The 23,597-nt window shown below is 54.3% G+C and overlaps 1 protein-coding gene across 1 annotated transcript in view; it reads left to right on the top strand.

The window, feature by feature from the left end:
* GRM4 (glutamate metabotropic receptor 4) overlaps positions 1-23,597 on the top strand; it is a 131,639-nt gene that overhangs the window by 58,508 nt on the left and 49,534 nt on the right. The window contains exon 3 of the mRNA XM_023540198.2: positions 834-1,050. Within this exon, the coding sequence (XP_023395966.2) occupies positions 834-1,050 (217 nt within the window). The remainder of the gene's footprint in view (positions 1-833; positions 1,051-23,597) is intronic.

Raw genomic sequence — 23,597 nt, 5'->3', positions numbered from 1 at the left:
GCCTTTTGGGATTCTACCTGTGGGGGTGGGGTGGGGCTGAGGTAGGGGTGGGGAGCTGGAACCTGGGCTCTGTCTCCTGAGCTGAGGAGGAAAGGGCCTGAGCTCAGAGGGAGCTGTGAGGACAGGGTCTGTTGAGTGGTGACAAGAGGGCTGCCTGGGGCAGGGGATGGACCACATGACCCCTTAGGGCCCCTCTGGACATCCCCATTCCCACTCCTATCCTGTTCCCAGGCTGAACCATCCTACGGCCTACCTAGGGATTTTCCCTGGGCTGTGAGTTTCTAGCACTTTATGTAAATGGGGCACCCAGAGGCTCCCCGTGTGTGTGTGCGCGCGCGTGCGCACATGTGCACCCACATGTGTGTGTGACCCCGTATAACTCTGTGTATGTGTGTGTTGTTCGGGGGGGGTCTTCCAGGGACCCCCACTTGAAGGATCCAGGGGAGGTGGGGCTGGCTGGGAGACTTTCTGGAGGAGGAGCACTTAGTGCTGACATACAAGTCTCTTCTCAGCTTGATGCCACCTCACTCTGCTGGGCGTGGGGTGGGCATGGGAGTGGACAGGATCTCCCAGGGAGCTGAGTGGGAGGCAGGACCCTGGGCTGGAGCAGTGGCCTGGCTGAGCAGCTTCAGGCTGCCTGTCCAGCCTCTCTGGCTGCACGTTCCTCCTTATCAAGTGGGAGAGGAGGCAGTACCTGTGGGCTGGTCCCAAGGCTTGGGGACAGGAGGGAGGTTTGTGTGCAGGGTCACAGTGTTGGCCCATGAGGCTGCCCAGTGGTGCAGAATAATGGGGGTGCCAGCCCTCCCCCATCAGCAGCCCCTCTCGCCCCCCAGATCCCCCAGATCAGCTACGCTTCCACAGCCCCCGACTTGAGTGACAACAGCCGCTACGACTTCTTCTCCCGAGTGGTGCCCTCGGACACGTACCAGGCCCAGGCCATGGTGGACATCGTCCGTGCCCTCAAGTGGAACTACGTGTCCACGCTGGCCTCGGAGGGCAGCTACGGTGAGAGTGGCGTGGAGGCCTTCATCCAGAAGTCCCGCGAGGATGGTGAGTCAGGCACCCAGCCTGCGGGGTCATGCTTGGGGTAGGGGGAGATGTCCTTGATAGAGTTTGTATCATAGCCCAGTGGACTAAGCCCTGCCTGAGAGCCACTCCTGGACCCTGAGGTGGGCACTGCCTGCCCCCGGCCATTTTCCTTCTTGGCCTCTGGGCACTGGGTACTCAGCTGTGGCCTCTCAGGGTGGTGGGGTGCTTCCTATGGGTGTGGATGGGAATGACTGCAGACTCCACGTTGGTTGTGCCAATGAAGGGACTGTCCAAATTCCAGGTGTGGAAGCCAGTGGAACCACTGCCATTCTCAGGGCAGAGAGGAAGGGGAAGATGAGGATGGATGTGGTCCTGTCTAAGGAGGCCTCCAGGACCCAGGAAGTGGGCAGCCAGCCAGGGAGGTTCTAGGGGCTAGGGTTGGTTGAGAGATTGGGACTTTGGAGTCCTTAAAATGGAGCTGCCTGTGGTGCTGAGGCTAGTTCTCCAGCTGGCTGGGGCTGAGCTGATCTGGCCTTCTGTGAAGTAGGTGCTGTCTGCAGGGTGGGATCTGAGGAATTCTGGGGAAGCCATTTGCAATCCTGAGGTCTCCCCCACTTACCACAATGCCGAGCACTCCCCATTAAGCTCACTGCATTACCTTAAATTGCTGTCTCAGGAGCTCCTGATAAGACTTTTAGGTATCACCCAAGCTATAAGAGGCTAACTCAGATGACAGATAACAAGGGTTCACATCTTAGCTGGCAACAGCCCAGCAGCTTAGCAGGGTCCTGGAGCCTGGGCCACTCAGGGGGTCAGTTTTGATGATGATGATGAAGGCAGGAGTGCACACCTCGGGGTTGTGGTGGGGGCAGCTGGAGGCAGCAGCAGGCCCCTGGATTGGGGCATCTCCACCTGGGGGGATGTGAGCTTGTCAAGAGGAGAGGGCTTGCTGAGGCCCGGGCCATGGGGGCGAGGGATGGCACATGTGGCTTCTTCAGGACCCCTGTCGTGAGTATCAGGGGAGGCAGAGGCACTTCCCCTCCCGGCAGACCCAACTGCCTGCACAGAGAGCCCCTCTGCCCTTCTTCTGGCCTCTCCCAAGGCCCTATCTCTAAATAGCTCACAGAAGCACCCTCGACCTTGGTGGATGGCGTCTGTATATTTATACCGGCATAGCCCCAGGATTCTAATTGCTTTTCCTAAGGACCACATAGTGTCCAGAGGCTGGCACTGGTAACACCCTGCGGGCATAATCCTGCTATAAATCTCAGATAAACCCCTTTAATTGTACAGCTGAAGCTGCTTGGGTTCCTGCTACCGGGTGGAGGGAGGCGGCAGGGAAGCAGGAAGTGGGGCAGCACTGATGGATGTTGCCAGCTCCAGGCCACTCCCTGCGCCAGCAGCCAGGCCCAGGCAGAGGGAAGCAGGGGTGAATGGGAACCCGCTCCCCACCCCCAGGGCGGTCGGAGGTCAGCACCCTCGGACCCCGGGTGACAGTGTCAGTCCCCAGTGCCACAACCCCCCCTCCTTTTGGCTGCCCACATGTCCTTTCCTGTGCTTAGACCCGAAACACAGGACTCTCTCCAGGCTAGCAGCGTCTGTCTGGCTCAACCGGTTCTCTCCTTCTCAGTGGCTTGAATCCTTTCCCAAACAAGCCCACTGCCTTTTCTGTTTAAGGAGCAGCCATTGCAGAATTTGGGTATCAAGGTACTGGACAGGGGAAGGGACAGAGGGCCCAGGGTTCTAGAGTTCAGTTGTGTTCAGTCCCTGCCTTCAGGTACTCAGAGCCACACCCAGACTTATATAAAACTGCTGCTGACAAGTCAATCCTGACTCATAGCGACCCTATAAGACAGAGTAGAACTTCTGTATCCCTGCCTATGTGCCTGTAGTGTGCCCAGCTCCTTATACCCACTGTCCTGTGTGATCCTCCCGATCCTCTGAGGTAGGCACTGCTCTATGCCCATTTTACAGGGGAGGAAACTGAGGCCAAATAACTGGCATCAGGTCACACAGCAAGTTAGGGGTGGAGAAGGGATTTGAACCTAGGCAGTCGGGCTCCAGGACCCAGATCTTAACTGCTTTTGTATTCTTGTCTGTTCTATCTTCACTCTTTTCCTTCGCATCTTAACTGAGGCCCACCCAAGAGAGTCCCTGGGTGGTGCAACAGTTAACATGCTTGGCTGCTATCCAAAAGGTTGGAAGTTTGAGTCCACCCAGAGGCACCTCAGAAGAAAGGCCTGGTGATCTACATCTGAAAAATCAGCCATTGAAAACCCCATGGAGCACAGTTCTAGTCTGACACACATGAGATTGTCACCAGAGTCAACTTGATGGCAGCTGGTTAACTGAGACCCACACTGGTCAGTCCCTAAGCAAGTGGTGGAGGAGCCCAACAGTCATTCATACGCACACACACACACACACACACACACACCCCATGGGACACAAGCTTAGGTGTTGAGAGCAAGAGGGGCAGGGTTGGGCGGGTATGGGCATTGCTTTTTGTCTGAAATTATGCCTCTATTGTCTGAATTTTTTACAAGCATCTACTTAGGTGTTGGGTAGCTAGAAAAAGTAAAGTCTGTTCAAGATTTTTAGCAAGGAGCTCACAGGCTAGACAAAGAAGAGAACTACTCTCTCTGCCAGAGCCTCCATCTGAGGGGCCACCCTCACCCCGTGTGCTCCATCCACCACCACTGAGGCCCTTCTGCCATGCTGGGCCTCCCAGGGCCCCAGACCCTCCCTCTGTCACCCTGTGACAGAGTGTGGCAGCCCCTGAGGCCCTGGCTAGGCCTTCCCCTGTGTACAGGCAGCTAGCCCCCCCTGCCCCACCTGCTAAATGAAATTTGATTTGGAGGAACGTCTTCAGGCAGTGAAAAGAAAAGGAGAGAGAAAGCCGTGCTCCAGCTGGCCAAATTGAAATCAGAATTGAGCGGCCAGTAGAAAGAGGCCGCTGTACCTTGTAGCCTAATCCCTGTGAAAGATTAAAGATGTCTTTGGCCGTATATGGTATTGATTCATCCTCTGAAGTATAAATCATCTGTGAGTTGCTCAGAGGAGCACTGAGGAGCGGGTGGAGGGGGGGTGCACTCGCTAGACTGGGGCTACATGTCGGAGCCTTGGCGGGAGCCTCAGCCAGCAAGTCCTGGGCACCTACTGGGGGCCTAGCACTGGGCCTGGCAAGGGAACATGATTCTACCCATTTTATAGATGAGAAAACTGAGGCCAGAGAGGGTAGGCCACTTTCCCAAGGCCACACAACTAGAACGTGGGGAAGCTGGGTCTGGAACCCAGCTCTGTCCTCTGGGTGGGGAGCCCCCACCTAGCACCCCAGCAGGCCATTCCTAAATGCCTTAGGGTTCTGTAGAGAAATAGCCAGTGAGATATATTTATAGGATATATATACATAGAAAGAGAGAGAGAGAAAGGGAGAAGAAGAGGGAGAGAGATTTACTTCAACGGATTAGCTTACTTGGAGGTTTGCAAGTCTAAAATCCGTAGGATAGCCTATAGGCTGGAGACTCTTTCAGGCTTGTGTCCCAAGATCCGTAGGTTAGGTGACAGAAAGAGCGCAGAGTGAAAAGAGAACGAGTTCTGTCAAAATATTTATAGTCTGAAGATACAACATACCTTAAGGAAACTCCCTTTTCAACTGATTGATTATATTACATTTGATTACATTATGGAGGGTGGTTACATCACATTACATTAAATTGTATCATGGAACAGCAACTAGTCTAGTGTTTGGCCAAACCACTGGGAATCATAGCTTAGCCAAGTTGACACATAAAATTAAGCATCACAGTAGCCTAGAGTGGGGGGTGGAGTCTTAGCCACTGGGGGTGACTGTTGCTTCCAGGGCTGTTTGTGGCCCAAGCCTTGGAGGTCAGTTAGGGTCTTGGGGGTGGCGGGAGCTAGCATGCTGGCAATGTGTGCAAAGCCTGTGCTGAGGACACGTCATTAACCCCCTTGTCCTTAAACGGGCGTCTAGTCTACTGGGGTGATAAGTTAAAAAAAAAAAAAGTTAGATTCAGAAAAATTGAACTTTGGTTCTAGACCATCACAATAACCATGACTCCACCAGTGTGTCTGATGGGTGACTGTCATAGAGTCTGTGGGCAGCAGAGTCACTGCAGCATGAGATCCCGAGAGTGACACAGCAGGATGGGCTGGGGTAGGTACTGTCACCCCACTTCTTAGATCAGGACACTGAGGCTCAGGGAGGTCAGAGCCTTCCACGACCTCACACAGCTCAAGAGGCCGAGAGCGCACCCAGTGCAGCCCTCCAGCCCCAACCCAAGCACCCAGAATGGCCCAATATTGACCAGCCCGTTGGCAGAGGGTTTAAAGGAAGTCCTGGCACCATGTTCCCTAGCCCAGTCAACACCCACCTATCTGCTCAGGTGTTTGGTTTATGCCCCGGCCAATCCCGTGGCCCTTAACTGAGTTCTGTCCTGTGCTAGGCACCCCCCATGCACAGTCACTAAGCCTGGTGGTGACACCCTTGTGGGGTAGGTATTTTTGTCCTCATTTTGTAGTTGGGGGAACTGAAGCTCTGATAGGTGAAGTGTCTTGCCCAGGGTCACACAGCGAGGTATCAGAGCCAGGATTTGGACCCAAGGCTCTCTGACCCAGGGCCCTTCTACTCTATGTTTGCCACCTCCCCCAGCTCAGCCGTCACAGAGGCAGCAGTGAGTGGTTAAGAGATCAGGCTCTGTCAGACAGACCTGGGCTCTGACTCTACCACCTACTGGCTGTGTGATCCTTGGAAAGTCACTTAGCCTCTCTGGGCATCAGTTTTCTTATCTGTGAAATGGGGATAAAACAGCCTCAACCCTATAGAGTTGTCAGAATGAATCAAACTCCTGGCACATGGAGGAGGGAGCTCAGGAATGCCCAGTGGAGAGTTATCATTCAGGGGCCAGCTGCCTGGGCCCCAGCTCTCCCTGGTGTCCCGTCACTCCTGGGGAGGCCTGAGGAGTGCTGGCAGGCCCTGGGGGGCTGTGCCGTACCCAGACTCAGGCTGCAAGCTGCATCCAAGGACGGGGCTGGGGACAAAACCACAGGACTCAAGGCCATCCCAGAGGTGGGAAGGGCTGCCCTCCACTTCTTATGGGTCATTTGGTCTGATGGTGCATTCTAAAGGTGGCCAGGGCACATGTATGTGTGTGTGTGTGCCCGTGTGTGTGCACATGTATGTGAATTTCTGGGTGTGTGACTGGCAGGCCTCAGTAGGGGTGCTGTGTGTGCGTGCACTGGAGTGTGTCTGGGCCTGTATGGTTGTGTGTATATGTGTGTGCTTATGTGAGGTGTCTGTGGTGTCTCCCCACATGTGCATGTGTGTGCTTCTGAGGGGTATGTGTGTGCACACATGTATGTGCTCGTACCTTTGGGCTGCAGCCAGGACTCCGTCCTCCCTGCCACTGCTGAGGCTGCCCTTCCCACTGGCTCCACAGCAGCACAACCGGGGCTGGGATTAGACATGCAGAGCAGGCCCCGCCTGGGCTCCAGAGATAACGCATGAGTCACCGCGGAGGGAGACAGGTGGTAAGAGGGTGGCGCAGACCTGTTGTTGCCCTCCGGTGCCTCCCACCCACCGTCCTGGGTACTCTCAGGGAATGCGTCTGGAACATAAACTTCTACATTCCCACAGCCTTGGGGTCCCATGTGAGTCTCAGTTTACCTGCATTAGTGTTGCCATTTCACATATGGGAAACCGAGCTCAGGGATGGTAAGGGGTCTGCCTAAGGTCACATGGAAATCTTGTGTGTCAGAGCCCAGGAATCCCATGGGAGTGTGACAAGATGGTGGGTGACATTTGTGGAGCCCTCTTGTGGATCAGGGCCTGTTTTATGTGCTTTGTACATGTTAACTCATTTTGCTCTCAAGACAACCCTATGAAGTAGGTGTCATCATTACCGCCAGCTCCATTATACAGATGGCAAAACTCAGAGAGGTTAAGTAACTGCTCTGAAGCCACACAGCTGGAAAGTAGCAGCGGCAGGATTTGATTCCAGCAGGTGGTCTTCCCAGCACTGAGCTGTACCACCTCCGGTGCGTGGCAGGGAGCATACAGGTCAGCTCCTGGCAGGAGCCTCTCCATGGGCTCACCCAGAGTTTGGCTCTGGTCCTCTCCAGCGTGCATACCCAGCATCCCTGGGCACACCTGGGCCTGGGCCCCAAGGGTGGGAACAAGATGCCTCTCTGGGTGTGGCAGGAAGGAGGCTTAAGCTGTGGATCTGTCAAACCTGTTTCTTGGAGGACATCCTGTTTTGTGCCCCATGGGGAGTCCCGAAGGCTTGTGCCCCCTCTACCCCCACATACTCTACTGATTTTCTGGATGCACAGGTAAGTCACACTGTGGCTGGTCTGACCTCCAGCTTCAGCTCCCATGGCTGAGCGTCAGACTTGTGTTTCGATGGCCCTCTGTCAGCATAGTGGCACCGGTGGCCACTGGCAGGCCCAGCTCAGGAGGCCAGGTGCTTCGGGCAGCCGGAGACCTGAGGCACAGGCAGCTCTGCATCCAGCTGGGTTGTGTGGCCTCTCTGGGCTGGGCTTCCTTGGCTGTAACTGAAACTCCTGTCTCTTGGAGGCTTGGAGGGGATGAGGGAAAAACTTGGCCTGCTGAAAGAGCTGTTCTACCTGGAGGGGCTGGTACTGCTCATGTTTCTGGGGGACCCCCAGGACCCAGAAGCCCTACTAAATGTGGACACATAGATGCCCACTCCCGTTTCTGCTACCTCCCCTCACCTCCAGGACCTCCCTGGGCTCCACTCACCCTCACTCTGCCTGTTGCAGCCTCATCAGCCTCCTTGCTGCTCCTCAAACACACGAGGCACGAGCCCACCTCAGGGCCTTTGCACAGGCTGTTCCCTCCACCTGGAAAGCTCTTTCCCAGACATCCGCTCGGCCCACATCCTCAGTGCATTCAGGTGTCCCCTACTCAAAGAGGCCTCTCTAAGCACCCTATCTAAAATAGCACCTGATTAGTAAATCTTTGGAGCCCTGGTTTTGCAATGATTAAGCGCTTGGCTGCTAACTGGAAAGTCAGCGTTTTGAACCCACTAGCTGTGCCACAGGAAAAAGATGTGGCAGTCTGCTTCCGTAAAGATTTATAGCCTTGGAAACCCTATGGCGTAATTCTACTCTGTCCTATAGGGTCACTTTGAGTTGAAATTGACTCTATGGCAATGAATTTGGTTTCGGTTAGTAAAACTTCTTGTGTTTATGGTCTACCAGGGCAGGAATTTTTGCCTGTTTGTCCGCTGCTACATCCCTAGCACCTTGCACAACCCTTGGCACATAGTACTTGCTCAATAAATGTTTGCTGAATGGATGATTGCTCACAAAAGCCGGTCCCTGGTCCCCTTTTTCAGCCCCCTCACCTTACCTCCAGGCCTGTGAGGCTGCTCTGCCAGCCTACAGAAGGGCACACTGAGGCTCACAGAGCAGGGGTACCTGGGATTGGGCCAGGCCACCCTGGGACCCGAGTCTCCATCCCCACTTGAGCCCCCTGGCTGTTCTCCACCCTCCTCCGACTGGCTGAGGACGAAAATCCTTTCCCAGAGGCGGGAGGCAGGGGTGTGAATAAAAAAACCACACCAAACCTGTTGCAGTCGAGTCGATTCCAACTCCTGGTGAACCTGTAAGACAGAGTAGAACTGCCCCATAGGGTTTCCAAGACAGTAATCTTTACGAAAGTAGACTGCTACATCTTTCTCCTGCGGAGTGGTTGGTGAGTTTGAACCTCTGACCTTTCTGTTAGCAGATGAGCACTTAACCACTGCACCACCAGGGCTCCCCAGGGGTGTGAGAGCTTTGGTGAAATGTGGGATTCAATTCCTCCCATTTCTGGCTGCAGTGCCTGCCTTGGGGGCTTCATCCCGAGGCGCTGCCTGCCCCAGGGGCAGGGTAGGGAGGATGCTCAGCCCTCCAGGCCCCAGTGGAGTCTCCCAGCTGGCTTGGGTTTCATAGGTTTATTTCGCACCTGCTGGTTGCCTAGCCTCCCTGTGAGGAGAGAAGACAGGCCATGGGCCTGCTATCGGGTGCTCTCAGGGGGGCTGGGGGCAGCACACAGCCACACCTTAGCGCCCTGCCCGGCATGCAGTAGTTGCTCAATCTAGGTTGTCAGAATAAGTGAATGAAGAGATGAGATGATGTGTCTGTTGAAGGAAAGACACTCGCCAGTGCTTCGGGGCCTCCAGCGCAGCAAGGCTGGGGCGTTGGAGCGGGCTTGGTGAAGGGATATTTGGACCAGCAGAGAGGAAAGAGAGGGCGCGCCAGGCGGGGGAACAGCGTGAGCAATAGCGGAAGTGAGAATGAGCAAGACAGATGGGACTTCAGTGAGGGGCCTGGCCTGGTCTTGTTGGCTGTGGGTCAGGGAGCAGTGTGAGGCGGAGTGACAAGAGTGTTTTTTCAGGCCAGTCTTGCATTTTTGTATATTTTTTAGCCCTTGGGGTTGTGCCTGCTTGACTGAGGGAGTATATTAGCGCATGCCATCTCCACCTACTGGTTCTATTTGCTCTGGGCCCCTGGGGGTCCTTGAGGCTCAGTCCCAAGACCCCTTCTCCCTGTGGGCCCCCTCATCACTTTCCCCTAGCAGAGTTGCTCAGCCCTGGTGGAGGGGAAGGGGTCTTCCCCAGGGCTTGCCCTCTGGAGAGCCCCAATCACATCCCACCCCAGTGACTGTTAAAACTCCCCTTTGCTTTGTCCACTTGACTTTACGCTTCTTGAGATCAGGGAGGGGTAGGATCCAACTCAGTTCCATTTCCCTCACCTTCCCTTGTACATAGGTAGGTGGATAGATAGACTTTGTCGAGAACGAAACGTTGCCTAGCTCTATGTCATCCTCATGTTTACCAGCATGTTCAAGTCCATCGTTGTGACTGTCGTCCAATCCATTTCACTGAGGGTCTCCCTTGCGATTGCTGGCTCTCTACCTCACCAAGCACGATATCATCTTCTAGCGATTGATCCCTCCTGATGATGGGTCCAAAGCAAGCAAGTCAGGCAATGTTCTATTGTGATTCATTGGGTTTTCCTTGGCCAGTTTTTGACAGTAGATCACCAGCCCTTTCTTCCTAATCTGTCTTAGTCTGGAATCTCCACTGAAACCTGTCCCCCATGGGTGACCCTGCTAGTATTTGAAATACTGGTTACATAGCTTACAGCATCACAACAACATGCAAGCCACCGCAGTATGACGAACTGACAGATGGGTCCCTTGCACATAGTAGGTCTTCGGTAGATGTTTGTAGAATGAATAGATGCTCAGCTCTGCTCCCTTGGGCATGTCATTGCCCTCCTGGGGGCCTCATCTGTGACAGTTGACGGTGTTTTGGGTCACCTCCAAGGTCCAGCTCTGGCATTTGGCAAGTTGTGCCTCGCATCCACGATCTCCAACTCCAAGCATCCGTTACATAGACAAAGGCTTATCATGGCTTGTCCTCTGTGCTTCCGGCCAGCCAGCACCTGGACCAGATATGGGGTCACCATGAGCCGGGGGCTGACTTGACAGCAGCTAACAACAATCTCCAAGGTTGCGGGGAGGGAAGTGGGCCCCTGCCGTGCTGCCAGTTCCCCACCATTCCATCTTATCATCAACCAGGCCTCCTAAACTTCAGACCTATCACATCTTCTGCTCCCCTGCCTGGCGCCCATCACTCTATCACGGGTGGAAATAATTAAGCAGATGCGGTTGCTCCCTGCAGATCCACGAGGTCCACCAGCCACCTGCTGGGTTTCTTTGCTGGGACTCGAAGATTGGCAAGGTGTTGGCATTAATGTGACTGCTTGATGATTGCCAGGTCAATCTTCATTCCTTTATAAAGATGAATCCCCTCGTCTGCCCAGTCTGCCCTGGGGATTTCACCTGTCTGCTCTGATTTCCCTGCCACTCAGGGCACTGACACCTCTAGATTTTGTGAGTCCCCTGGGCTGGGTGTCATAGGGCTTTGCTGCTTATAGTGCAGCCACTTTCCTCGGCTCTCTCTGACCCATGGCTGATGTTTTCGCCCCGTCCTATCACAGCAGGGCACCCTCCGATCTTCGTTCACCTCTAAACATGACAGAATGGCAGAAGGAAGAAGACACTAAGCGCTTAGTCCTTTTTGTTCTACATTTGCATCCTTGCCCTCTTGGAGAGGAGCAATGCTTTCTCCCATCAGCCTCCTTTGTAGAATGTGTTTGAAGATTTCTTTGGGGTTTAAGAAAATTTGCCTTTGCTGGCTACAGCCCCTTTGCAGCTTTGGCCTTTTTATTCTGCCCTTCTCCCAGTGGCACAGTAGAATGGAGAGGTTAAGAGCCCAGGTGCTGGGATAGATGGCTGGGCTCAAATCCTGGCATTGCTACTACAAGCTGTGCCAGCTTGAGCCATCACTTAAACTCATCATGCCTCAGTTTCCACCTTGGTGAATGGGTATGATAGTAGTACCTCCCTGGAAAGTTCTTATGAGAATTAAATTAGCTAATGCATGTAAAGCATTTAGCACAGTGCTGGGCACTACATTAAGGGTTGTCGTTAGCTGTCATTGAGTCAACCCCCCACTTATGGTGACCCCATGCACAATTGGATCAGACTGTGTGAGATTTGTAGGGTTTTCATTGGCTGAATTTTGAAAGTAGATTGCCAGGCCTTTTTTCCTAGTCTCTTTTAGATTAGACGCTGCACTGAAACCTGTTCAGCCTCATAGCAACACGTAAGCCTCCACTGATTAATGGGAAGTGGCTGCACATGAGGTGCCATGACTGAGCGTGGAAGCCAGGTCTCTAGCATGGAAGGCAAGAATTCTACCACTAAGCTGCCACTGCCCTCTGCATTAAGGATTAAGTGTTAGCAAAGGTGTCAGTTGTTATTGTTATTAACCAGAGTGAGGGAGTGGGGCAGAGAGCCCTGGGCTGGGAGCTGGGCTCAGTTCCAGGCCTCGCTCTGTCTCTGTGTAGCTGTGTGACCTGGGCTGGTCACTTTCCCTCTCTGAGCCTCAGTTTCATCAGTGATGTGAAGGTGGTGGATCAGGAGACCTCTGTGGTCCCCCGTGGAGTGGACCTCACATCCCTCACCCACCTCTCTTGGCCTTTCTTTCTGCTCTGTATGTATGGGAGTGCAGGTACCACCAAGCTGGCCCCCGACTTCTTGTGTGTCTCTTGTTCTTGGGCCAGACCTGCGCCTGCAGAGCAGCTACTTCTACAACAGCCTGCTTCCTCAGCATCTTCTGCTTCTTTGATCTCTTTACCTCTGATCTGTCTGACAAATCTCTAAACCTGGTTTGAACCCCATTTTTTCAAGTTCGTTTTCTTGCCCTTGTTTCCTCCTCGTCTTCCTTACTGAGCCTCTTCACTTGGAGGTTCTGTCCTCCCAGGCTCCCATGGACTGGAGATCCCTTCTAGTTTCTTCTCCCCTGTTAAAGGGCAAGTGGCGAAGACCACTGACCTGTCCCAGTGTCCCCGCAGCTTGGGTTTGGGCCTTGACCTCCAGGAAACCCTCTTCACCTGTCTGCTGACTGTGAACTTCAGCCTGCATTCCTGTCTGGGGTGGGTTTTCTCAGTGCTCCAAGTGCCCACTCTGAGCTCCTTGGAGACATGGCTAACGCAAACCCCAGGCTCTCTATTCTCTGTAGCTCTGGAAGGACCTTGTGAACCTGATATTTCCCTCTTGCCTCAGCTTGAGGAAGCCTTCTCAGTGAGGGGCTCCCTGGTTTGGGTCAGTGTGGGGGCTGCTGAGTGCCCTGGGTGGGGCCTAGCAGCCCAAGTCCCTGTCTCACCCCCATTTCCTAGCCCCTACTTAACCCCAGTGGCGTAATGGTTAAGAGTCCAGTTAAAGGTCAGCAGTTCAAATCCACCAGGCACTCCTTGGAAACCCTATGGGGCAGTTCTACTCTGTCTTATAGGGCCGCTATGAGTTGGAGCAGACTTGATGGCAATGTTTTTTTTTTTTTAAATGGGTGACCTCAGGCAAGTCATTTCCCCTTTCTGAGTCTCTAGTTCTTCAACTGTAAATTGGAAAAGGAGTTGTGTACCTTCTTTGTAGGGCAGCGGGAAGGGTTGGGCTCATGCAGGACACATGGCTGGAAGCCTGTGGCCATTTTTGTCAGTTGTTCCCCATGTCCACCCACCTGCTTCTCCTTCCTGAAGCCCTTGAGACTTTGCCTGCTGCTCCCACCCCTCAGCCTACCTGGCCTGGCCTGTGTGAAGACCCCTGAGCCTCCTTTTGCTTTAATTCACATTTTGTAAACAACGTTTCATTAACCATTATAACAGAAACTGTCAGGCCCTGGCCCCGGCTGTGGCCCTTGCACCACAGCCCTGGGAATTGTCTCTGTTTTACAGAGGAGAAGGCTTAGGCTGCCCATGGGCTTGCCCAGGGCCTTACAGCTTTTCAGCTTGAACCCAGGTCTGTGGCACTCCTCAACTGGTTTGTCCTGGAGCTAGAAGGAAGGAAGGATGAGGAGCCCTCCTTTTAAATGAAATATTTGGTTCCTTTTACTCAGCCTTCCCCAAGATGGACCTAGGAAGGATCCGCCTCCTACGGAGACCCCGTGGGCCACTGTGAGGACATTGGCTTTTGCTCTGAGGAAGGTTGTGACCCGAGGAAGGATGTAGTGGGGACTTAGGTTTACTAGGATCTCTCTGGCTGTTGTGGAATAGATTGGAGGGCAAGGGCTGGGGCAAGGAGACCAGTGAGGAGGCTGCTGCAGTTGCCCAGGTTAGAGGTGATGATAGCTTGAATAGCAGGTGGTGGTGATGAGAAGGGATGGATTTGGGCTGCGTTTTGAAGTTTGAGCCCAAAGGACGTGCTCCCAGATTACATGCAGGCAAAAGGCAACGCCTGGTGTTCCTGGATTCAGCACCAGGGACAGCAGCACCTGCCACAAGGCTGGACATTCTGGGAACCCTTGGTTGGCTTGGAAACCCTGGCGATGTAGTGATTAAGAGATATGGCTGCTCACCAAAAGGTCAGCAGTTTGAATTTACCAGGTGTTCCTTGGAAACTCTGTGGGGGCAGTTCTAATCTATCCTATAGAGTTGCTTCGAGTTGGAATCAACTCGATGGCAGTGGGTTGGGTTTGGTTTGTTTGGCTTGGTCCCCCAACAGTCCCTGGATGCTACATGGAGCACTCATCTGTAAAGTGCAGGTCCCTTCCCCTCGCCTTTGTTATCAATTTATTTTGTAGCCAAATGTGTTTATTTCTGGGCACTGCTGCGGATCATTTTAGAGACGAGGTGGTCTGAATGCATTTATGAAGCAGGGATGAGAGGGTTGGAGGCAGTTGTTTTAAAAAAATCTCTGCATCTCTGGCTGAACTGCTGATTCAGGGAGGGGGAGGCCAAGGTGGGCCCCCGAGAAGGGGAGGAGAGCCTTGAAGAACGGCTGGGCCTGGCCCAGGGGAGGGGGCCGGTGCTCTGGCTAAGGAAGCTTCGTGATTGAGTTCCTGAGTTTGGTTCTTCAACCTTCCTGCTGAGAGTGAAGAGGAGAGAGGGCATTCCTGAGACAGCAGCATTTGTGAGGGGCTCGGCCAGCTGCCCCCCAGGCCGTGAACTTGCATGTGTTCTCAGACATGTGTTCTCAGTCACTGCTCCTCTTTGATCCTCAGTTTCTCTGTTTGTAAAATGGGAATAATTGTAGTCTCAACTTTGGTGTTATTGTGAAAATGACAAAATAGGTGAATTGGCCATTAGGAAGGTGGAGAAAGGACTGGAGGGGGTGAGGGGCTGCCTTTGAGGCCTCAGACCCTGAGGATGGGCGCTCTGAGCCCTTGGCCTCTCCCAACCCCTGGGCGGGGTTCTCTGCCCCCATTGTGACTGTCCTTACCTTTCTCCCAGGCTCACATAGTGGATTATACTCGTGCCCTATTTTGCTGTATACAGAATGATCATATGGATATTTATGCAAATTCTCATTTTTAATGAGCCGGAAGGAAAGCTAACGACTGTCTTGCAGATGTCTTGGGGCCCAAGGAGGGGCTTGGGATGGGGGGAGCAGGACAAAGGGATAAGCAAGAAGAGAGAGGAGGGAGGGAGGCGAGTGGAAAAGGCTGAGACCACAAAAGGAGCTGTGGAGGGGTAGAGGGAAGGGGTAGCACAGGGCCTGTTTGCTCTCACAGAGCCCCCTATCCACCTCATTTTACAAATAGGGAAACTTGCCAGGTCACCCCAGAAGGTGGGCAACAGAGGGGAGAGAGAGAGAGACAAAAAGGCAGAGGAGAGGGAGAAGATGGGATGGAGAAAGGGAAGGTAGAAGCAGCTAGGACTGGGCTCTGATTTGTGGGAGTCAGTTTTCTCATCTATAAAATGGCCACAATACCTAGGACATGGTTGATTGGGAGGAGTTAATGAGACAATATGTGCAAAAAATTTTCAACTTTGGAGGGCTGCATGAGCATAAGGAGCTGTGGAATAATGGGGGGTAGTGTGTATGTGGGGGGCAATGGGTGAGCTCTTCATTCATTCACTCACTCATTCATTTGTTCATTCTTTCATTTCCCAGCATCTGTGGTCTATTTCATAGATGGACATCAACTCCATGCGGGGAAGATTGTTGTCTGCCCTGTTTGCTGCTGTATCCACAGTGCCTATGACTGGGCCTGGCACTGGGTAGGGGGAGGAGGGGTGCTCAGTAAACTTGCTGAATGAATGAATGAATGCTCTGTGCCCGGCGGTGTGCCTGGCAGTGGGCTTTCTTCCTGGAGCTCAGAGGCTGGTGGGCACAGAGGGATCTTGTTCAGTAACTTCCACAGAATGTGCTAAGTGCAGTGAGTGAGACATTGGGATTGTTATGGGCACACAGGAGGGGAGCCTGGGGACACCCTGGAAGGCTTCCTGGAGGCGACCCTGAGTTGAATCCACAGGAGTAGACAGGAGCTGACTTGAAGAAGGGAGGAGTCTGGGAAGGAGACCTGGGCATCAAACACAGACGGAACAGTCTGAGCAAAGGTCTGGAGGGAGGGACGCCTGGTGTGTGCTGACATTGCAGGGGTATTGTTGGGGTGGGGAGTGATAGTAGATGCGGCTGGAGAGGTGGACAGGGTCAGTCCTGCAGGGCCTGAGGACTGGGCTGAGGAGTTTGAACTTTGACCTGAGAGAAGTGAGTGCACTGAAGATGTGAGGGGGAGGGATGGCCAGGTGGGACTGGAATTTTGGGAGAGAGTTGTAGGGGGCCAGGCCGGGTGGCTGAGGTTTGGCCAGCAGGCCTGGGGCAAGAGATGGTGTGGGCAGGAGTGGGGGGTGCACAGTGGGTTTGGGCTGAGGAATTAGCTGGCTGCTGCCAGGTGAGGCTGCACCTGCACCAGGGGCACTGAGCCACCTGGAGGCTCTGGAGTCAGCCTAGAGAGGAGCCTGGGTGGTACGTGCTGGGCAGCCTTGGGGAAGCCACAGCTAGTCTCTGGGCCTTGGTTTAGATCAGAAAGCATTCTCAACTCTGGGCAGACCCACTCTGCCCATGGGAGCATTTAGAACTACATGGGGACATTTTGGGTTGTCACACCGACTTGGGACCCTACTGACATTTGGGGCTCAGGTTCCCAAGACGTACCTTTTGCTACAACATGGGACAGTCCCACGCTGTGAACAATTGTCCTGCCTCAAATGCCTGTTGAGAAAAACCGAGCTCCGGCGTGCAGGAAGGATGGGTCAGCGAAGCACCCCTCCCCCAATCCCATAACCCCACACTCCATGGCCTCCTGGCACCAAGTCAACATTGCTCTCATTATTGAAGCCTGGCAGACCCCTTCCTCTCCCTGCTTGGTGCTATCTCTTCACCCTCAGATCTGGCCAAGCCCCCAGCCTTTGAGCTCTGTGCTGGAAGAGCCTAGGGCAGTTTTTTGGGGAGTGAAGCAGGCACTTCTCCAGCCCAGGGCCCACATCTGGGCCTCAGCGCGACCTCTCTCACCTCCTGTAAACTGAGTCCCAGGCAGCCCAGTGGCTCAGCCTGAATTGTGTGGTGCAGCCAGGCCAGGCTGGCCGCTGCTGCTGTCCTCTCTGTGGTGGCCATCACTCGTGTTGCTGTCCACCACCAAGGCCAGCTTACAAGCAAGCTCATATCCACTGTCTCGGGCCATGCGGTCAGGTATGGGTCAGTAGCCCCATCTTCTGGCTGAGAAACCTGAGGCCTGATGGGGTGAAGGATTGCCCCAATCCCATCCAGAGCCAGGGCTGGACCTGTGTCCCAGCTCTGCATTTCCAGCCCATCTGCCAGGGTTGGCTTGGAGGAGTCAGAGCTGAACACTTGGCCACTCCCTCCCCCCCCCACCCCCCGGCCAGAAGAGGAAGGGGCAAGGGCTGGTGCAGGAGAGGGGTCCAGGAGGACTTCATTACCCAATGCCAGCTTGTTGCGGGTGGTGGGGGGGACGACCTGAGCTTGCAGCCGGCGGGGAGACATGCTTGGCCTGCCTGGGTAATTACATCTCAACATTTCATTTTGCTTGTCAGTTTCTACTTCCTGGGGATGTGGGCTCCTAAATATTTCATCCCGACCTCCAGCCGCCTGCTCCTCTACAGCCAAACAGCAGGCCCTGCTGCTGGCCCCTAACCCTGGCCCCTCTCTGCCCGACAGCCTTGTCTGTTGCCATGGGTTAGAGCTGGCTGGAGGTCATCTTCTCCATGGCCCTGCCTCTGTGCTGGCTCTTTTTCTCATGGTGCCTGGGCTGAGGGGATCAGGCTGGTGTCGTTGTTGGAAATTAGGCTTAGTTCTGCCAATATTGATTGAGCACCTCCTGTGTGCTTGGCAGTCTGCTGGAACTGGGGAGTTAGAAATGAGAAAGACGCACTCGTCAAAGGGGCTCATGAACTGATGGAGGAAACTGATAATAGTAGTGTAATAATAGCAAATATTTATTCATTGAGCACTCCTATGCCAGGCCTTGAAGCACCTTGCATGTTATTAACTCACCTATTCTTCACACTCAATTATAATGAAAGAAGGGCCAGAGAGGTTAAGTAACTTGTCCGAAGTCACTAAGCTAAGAAGTAGCAGAGCTGGGATTTGAGTCTAGGCACCTTGCTCCAGCCCTCATACCCTGAGCAGGAGAGTTACAAAACTGGGCACAGCACAAGCACAGGGTGGAGTATGGCAAAAGCCAGCTGGGGGGCAGTGGTGTGTGATGAGAACTCAAGTGAGCAGCAGTGGGTTCCCACAGGAGAGGGATCTGGGATGTTCTGTGGGGAAAGGTGGGGAAATGGGCTCTGGGGCTGGGTGGTGTTGGGCAGGCAGAGAAGAGGGAAGGGCACTTCTGGCAGAGGGACCAGCACTGGCAAAGGCTCGAGGGTAGGACAGTATGTGAGTTGGAGAAAGAAAGTGGTCGCTGTGGGCTGGAGAATGGGGGCTGTGGGTGAGCATGGAGTTGGGAGACCATGGAAAGAGGTAGAAAAGCTGATATGTGGTCTTACCGCCTAGATGTGTCACTGGAACTGGGTGCAGACGGGGAAGAGAGTTGGTGGTCTTGTTCTGTAAGTGGTTCCCCCAGGGTCCTCAGCCTCATTCCACCATGTCCCGGCCTTGGCTTTGGCCTGAAGGGAGGACAGAGCCTTGCTCACCATAGCCCCACCACATGGCCAGCTCAGGGCTAGACTGGGGCAGGGGTTGGTGAGCCTGGGGACAGGTCAGGGTTGTGGGTGGCTGCAGTGTGAACTAGCACACAGGGATCCAGCTGCTACCTGGCCCCTAACTTGCTATATAAGCCTTGGGCAGACCCCCTTGCCTTGTCTGAACCTAATGGGGGAAGTGGGTGGGATTCCCTCAGTGGAAGAATGCTGGGCAAAGCCAGTGAGGGTAGGGAAGGTGGGGCATGGGTGGGCTGGGTTGGGGCAGGGGTCTCCCAGGGGGGCTGTGGGGCAGGGGAGGGCCAGGAATCAGCCTTCTGTCAGTGGCCACTCCCTCCCAGCCACCACCTGCCTCCAAACACCCTTAGCTTCCCTTTTCTATTTTTTTTCCCTCTGTTCTCGCTTCAGAGCTGTTTTGCCTAAATGGGTTTGTGTTAAGATATTAGGTTGATCATTCAGCAAATTTCCTTCTGCTCTGAGCCGAGCACCATAAATAATGCAGCTCTGAACAGCGGCTGCTGCCCAGCAGCCTCCTGGGAGGGGACAGCAGCCTCCATGCAGACTCTTGCTGCTGCCCCGCGGTCCCCCAGCCTGCATCCCCCCACCTCCCCAAATGCCTCCCAAGGGCCAGGCCTGTGCACAGGTGATCCCCTTTCATCCTCACCACATCCAGTGGTGTCTTGTGTGGGGTAATGCCATCCCCATTTTACAGATGTGGCAATGGAGGTTCAGGCAGGTTAAGCAGGTAGGTGGTTGAGGTGGAGCATGGGCTTTTGTCTGTGCCCCAAACTCAGCCCACTGATGTCATACCAGGCCAGCGCTCTGATGCCTATGTCCCCTCCTCTGCCCCACGGTGGCCCCTGCTGCCCCAGCTCCAACCCAAACACCCTCTCAAGGGGCAGGGCTGGGTGTGAGTGGAGGGCCTGGTGGCATAGCCACGGAGTTTCAGAGAAACAATGAGGACTTCTGCCTCAATGTGTGGTCCATGGAGGCTGATTGATGGTTGTTGGATACACAAGGTGCCATGACCCCTCCATCCAGTCCCTAGACTATGCTACAGCACCCCTCTGCTCCAGCACTTCCTAGCCAGGCTCACCTGTTTCCCGGGGGGTCAGTGTCGAACTGACACAATGGGGAGGTGTTAGTGGTGCTAATGTGGCCCAGGCTGGCATCTCCAAGGTGTGAATGACCTGTGAGGTTCAAGACCCCAGGGATGCCTGGGGCAGCTGGGTGGCCTCCTGGGGCCTTAGTATGAAAGGATTCCAGGCAAATTGGGGCTTTGCTGGAGAGACTCAGCCGGGAGGCTCTTCTCAGTGAGTTAGAGCAGGAGCCTCAGGGGGTGCTTGTGCACCTGCGTGGTGGTTGTGTGAACCATGCGAGGCTGTGATGGGCTGTGGAGCCGGAGCCCCGTTGTTGCGCTGTGTGGTTGTGCTTGAGTGGGGGTGGGCGCAGCTGGGCAGGGTTATTGCATGAGACTGTGTCAGTGTTGGGTGATTGTGCGAGGTTGTGGTGGTGTGGGGTATGTGAGGCTGGAGGTGTGTGGTGGGGCTGTGCGTGGCACATATGAGACCGTGTGGAGTCATGTATGTTGCTGTGTGGCTGTGTGTGGTTGTGTCGTTGTTTGAGGTTACACTGGGTGTAAACATGTGGTTGGATGGGGTTGTACATGATTCGTGTGCCTGTGTGAGTGGGTTTGTAGCGGTGAGTATGGTTGTGTGAGGCTGTGTGTGTTATTATGTTCAGCCTGTGTGTCTGTGGCTTTGGGGTGGTGTGAGGTTGTGAATGTTGTATCAGTGAATGATTGCGTGTGGCTGGGTTCACGTCCTTGTGGTTGTGAGGTTGTAGTTGGGTTCATATATACAATGGGTGGGGTTGTGGGTGACAAGCAGGGCTGCATGTCTGTGTGAGGTTGTGGTGGTGTGTAGTGTGTGATTTTGTGAGGGTATGTGTAACATGTGTGCATATGTATGTGGGGGCCTGGGAAGAAAAGATGGATTCTACCCAGCACCCCGTTCCCCAGGACAGTTCTCAGTTGAGCCTGGTATCCCTAGTCCCCAGAGCACATGAACCTTGCCAACCCTGGGTTGTGACCCCAGCTGGGATCAGATCGGGTCCCTGTTCTCCCAGCTCTTGTCCTGCTGGCTGAGCAACCCCTACCCGCACTAGGTTTTTCCCATCCCCGGAAGGGTTCGCTACAAGGAGGCAGACCCAGGCCTTTACAAATACCACCACATTTGACCTCACGCCAACCCTAAAAGGTTCTCTAATTCCTTCTCAACTTTTCAGATGGGAAGCCTGAAGCACAGAGAGTCTAAGTAGCTTATTCAAAGTCACAGAGCCAGGAAGTGGGAGAGCCAGTGTTCCAACCTAGGTCTTCCTGGCTGTAGTCCAGTCCCTCACCTATGGGTCCCCTGCCTCCCACCGGCTGTTGCCACCCTGGCTGCAGCCACCCTGGCCGACAGGGAGGGTGGATGTTTCACGTTCCATCTCACGTCCTTCTCCACTGGCCCAACTGTCTTCAGGGCCTGGGGGCCTGGCCAAGTTGCATGGCTGTTTTATACTTTCCTTCACTTGTTCACCCCTTGTATGTATAATTTCCTGAGTTGTCATGACAAGGAGTTTGTTTCTAAGTGGAGAAAGTAAAATCCCAGCAGAGGCAGGCCTGAGAGAGAGGTCTCGGGTGTACGCGACACCCGCCCCATGCATGAGTCCTTCGAGAGTAGTCTCAGTGCTTTGACTATCACTGTAGCCCGGAGCCCGGCACAAAGCAGGTATCAGGTACTGTTGGTGCTCCATACCTGTGCACGGAGATGTCTAGGCCCTTGGTGTGGCCAGGTGGTGGCTCAGAGGGTGGTCACAGTAGGTCTTGGGGTCAGAGAGGCTCTCAGAGGAGGTGGGAAGGTTTGAGCAGGTACAGGTGCCCACCTTGGATTCCCACAGAGCCTTGGCCCCCCAAGCCCTCCCATCCCTGTGAGTTGGTACTCAGTCCCTCATTCACCCAACAAGTGGGGATGACTTGCCTGTCCTGAACAGGCTCAGGATGTGTGCTGGGCCCAGTGAGACCCTGCACAAAGGAAGCAGACACCAAGGGAGTAACTGCATCCCAGCAAGGGAAGGGCTGGGATGGGGGAGCCAGATGGTCACCAATCCAACCCGAGGTGGGGAACTCCTGGCTGAGGGAACAGCCTATGCAAAGGCCCAGGGGCCTGCTTAAGGGACAGGGACAGATATGAGGCAGAGAAATAGACCACACACACACACACACACACACACACACACACACACTCTGAGGGTTGTCAGCAGGGAGCCATTTGTCAAATGAAGGTGTGCTTTACAAAGAGACTGGTGGAGACTGAATGGAAGGAAATAGGAAGTAGGGGGCCGCGAGCAGGAGCCGTAGCAGAGAAGGAACCAGGCCTCAATAGCCCCCTCCTGAGGCCTCGAGCCCTAGGGGGAATCCCAACCCAGCTGGACTTGGAGGTGGTAGGAGTCAGACAGTGAGAGAGGCCCTTCTGGGCCCACCTGTCACCATCCCTCACACCCCTGCTCACCCTCGAGCAGTTGCCGGGGAAGAGGGCATTTGCTCAGGACCTCGGCGTCCTCCCTACCTCAGAGCACCCCCTGTCCACAGCTCTGTGCCGGCTTCCTGGAACCTCACCATTGCAGCTGCACTTATCTAGAGAAAGGCTTTGTTCTCAGAAAGCAAACAGACCACCTTAATCTGTCACTGACCCCTCTGAATAGCTGTTTATAGTCCCTTTCCTGAGAGCAGATTGGAAGGGTTGGGGGGACCTGTCTATTGGGGTGTGTGTGTGTGAGAGAGAGAGAAAGAGGGAGTGAAAGAGAGACCATAAAGGTCCAGGGATAACTCCCAACCTCCTTCATTCCTCCCCCACCTCCTCCTCCCTTCCTGGAGCCTGGGGGAGCCTGGGGATCCCAGCCCCTTGGGTCGTATAACTAAGGCCCCCCTTTTCTCTCCACATTTCAATTTGCTGCCTTCACATTTTGCCATAATGTAAAATTTTCCACTTGATTTCATAGGGTTTGCCTTTTCTTTGTTTTTCCTCCCTTTTTAAATTTCAAAGGGAAAAAATAAGGGGACAGAGAAAAGAAACAGAGGCAAGGAGCTCCCATCTTTCCTGGCTTCCTGGAACCAGGAAACCGAAGCCTCTCGGGCCCATGAGAGGATGGGCCTCGCTGGGAAACTGCCCGGCTCTGGAGGAGGATTTTTCTCATCTTGTGCTATGAGTCAGAATTGACTCGACGGCACTGGGTTTGGTTTGGTTTTTTTTTTTTGGTGCCAAGGGCTGCCTGAGGTGGGGAGCAGGCTGGGTTTCAGAGCTATCCAGGCCCCCTGGACACTGGGGCAAGAGGGGGTGGGTACAGAATCCTCGTGGGAGCCCCTTCCTGTTCCCATCTCTGCCCGCCCCACTGCCTGTGGCTGGCAGCTCACCTCCTTCTGGGTTGATCCTGGGGCCGGCAAGGGTAGGCCTCCATGGTGGTCAAATGAGAAAGCAAGAGAATGAAGGAAAGAGTTTGAAGAAGTCATGGGAAGGAGGCGAGCATGCCCAAGTTGAGAGCTCAGGAGGAACAAGGTGGCTAAAAGTAGGCTCGCCTTGTGGGAGACCTTTCCCTTCTGCCTGCCCAGGCCACAAGTGAGGGTGCCCTGACAACAGGAGATTCACGGCTACTTGCAGAAGGTGGCCTTGCAGGATGGTGGGAGAACTTCTTTAGACGGGTGGAGTGAGGAGAGCCATCCCATGGGGACAGGGAGGTGCTGGGTGGGGAGGGTCCTGGGCACAGAGGGGACTCAGAGGGTCCTGCCTGCCTATGGCTGGAAGGCAGGAAGAGCTGAACGTAGATACAATATTCCCACTTTGTATAAACCTAAGCCCACTGGGGTGCGTCAGGGTGACACCTCCAGGCAGAAACTAGCGTGACTGACTCCCCTTACTGTCCCTTAGAACCTGCAGGTTTCCATGTCTTGGCCCCTCCATAGCACCCTGTGATGGTCTGTGCTGATGGGAGAGCCA

Source organism: Loxodonta africana, chromosome 1 (assembly GCF_030014295.1).
Source record: "Loxodonta africana isolate mLoxAfr1 chromosome 1, mLoxAfr1.hap2, whole genome shotgun sequence".
Lineage (NCBI taxonomy): Eukaryota > Metazoa > Chordata > Mammalia > Proboscidea > Elephantidae > Loxodonta > Loxodonta africana.
Note: the sequence above shows the minus strand (reverse complement) of the source record. Positions and strands in the feature narration are given on the sequence as shown.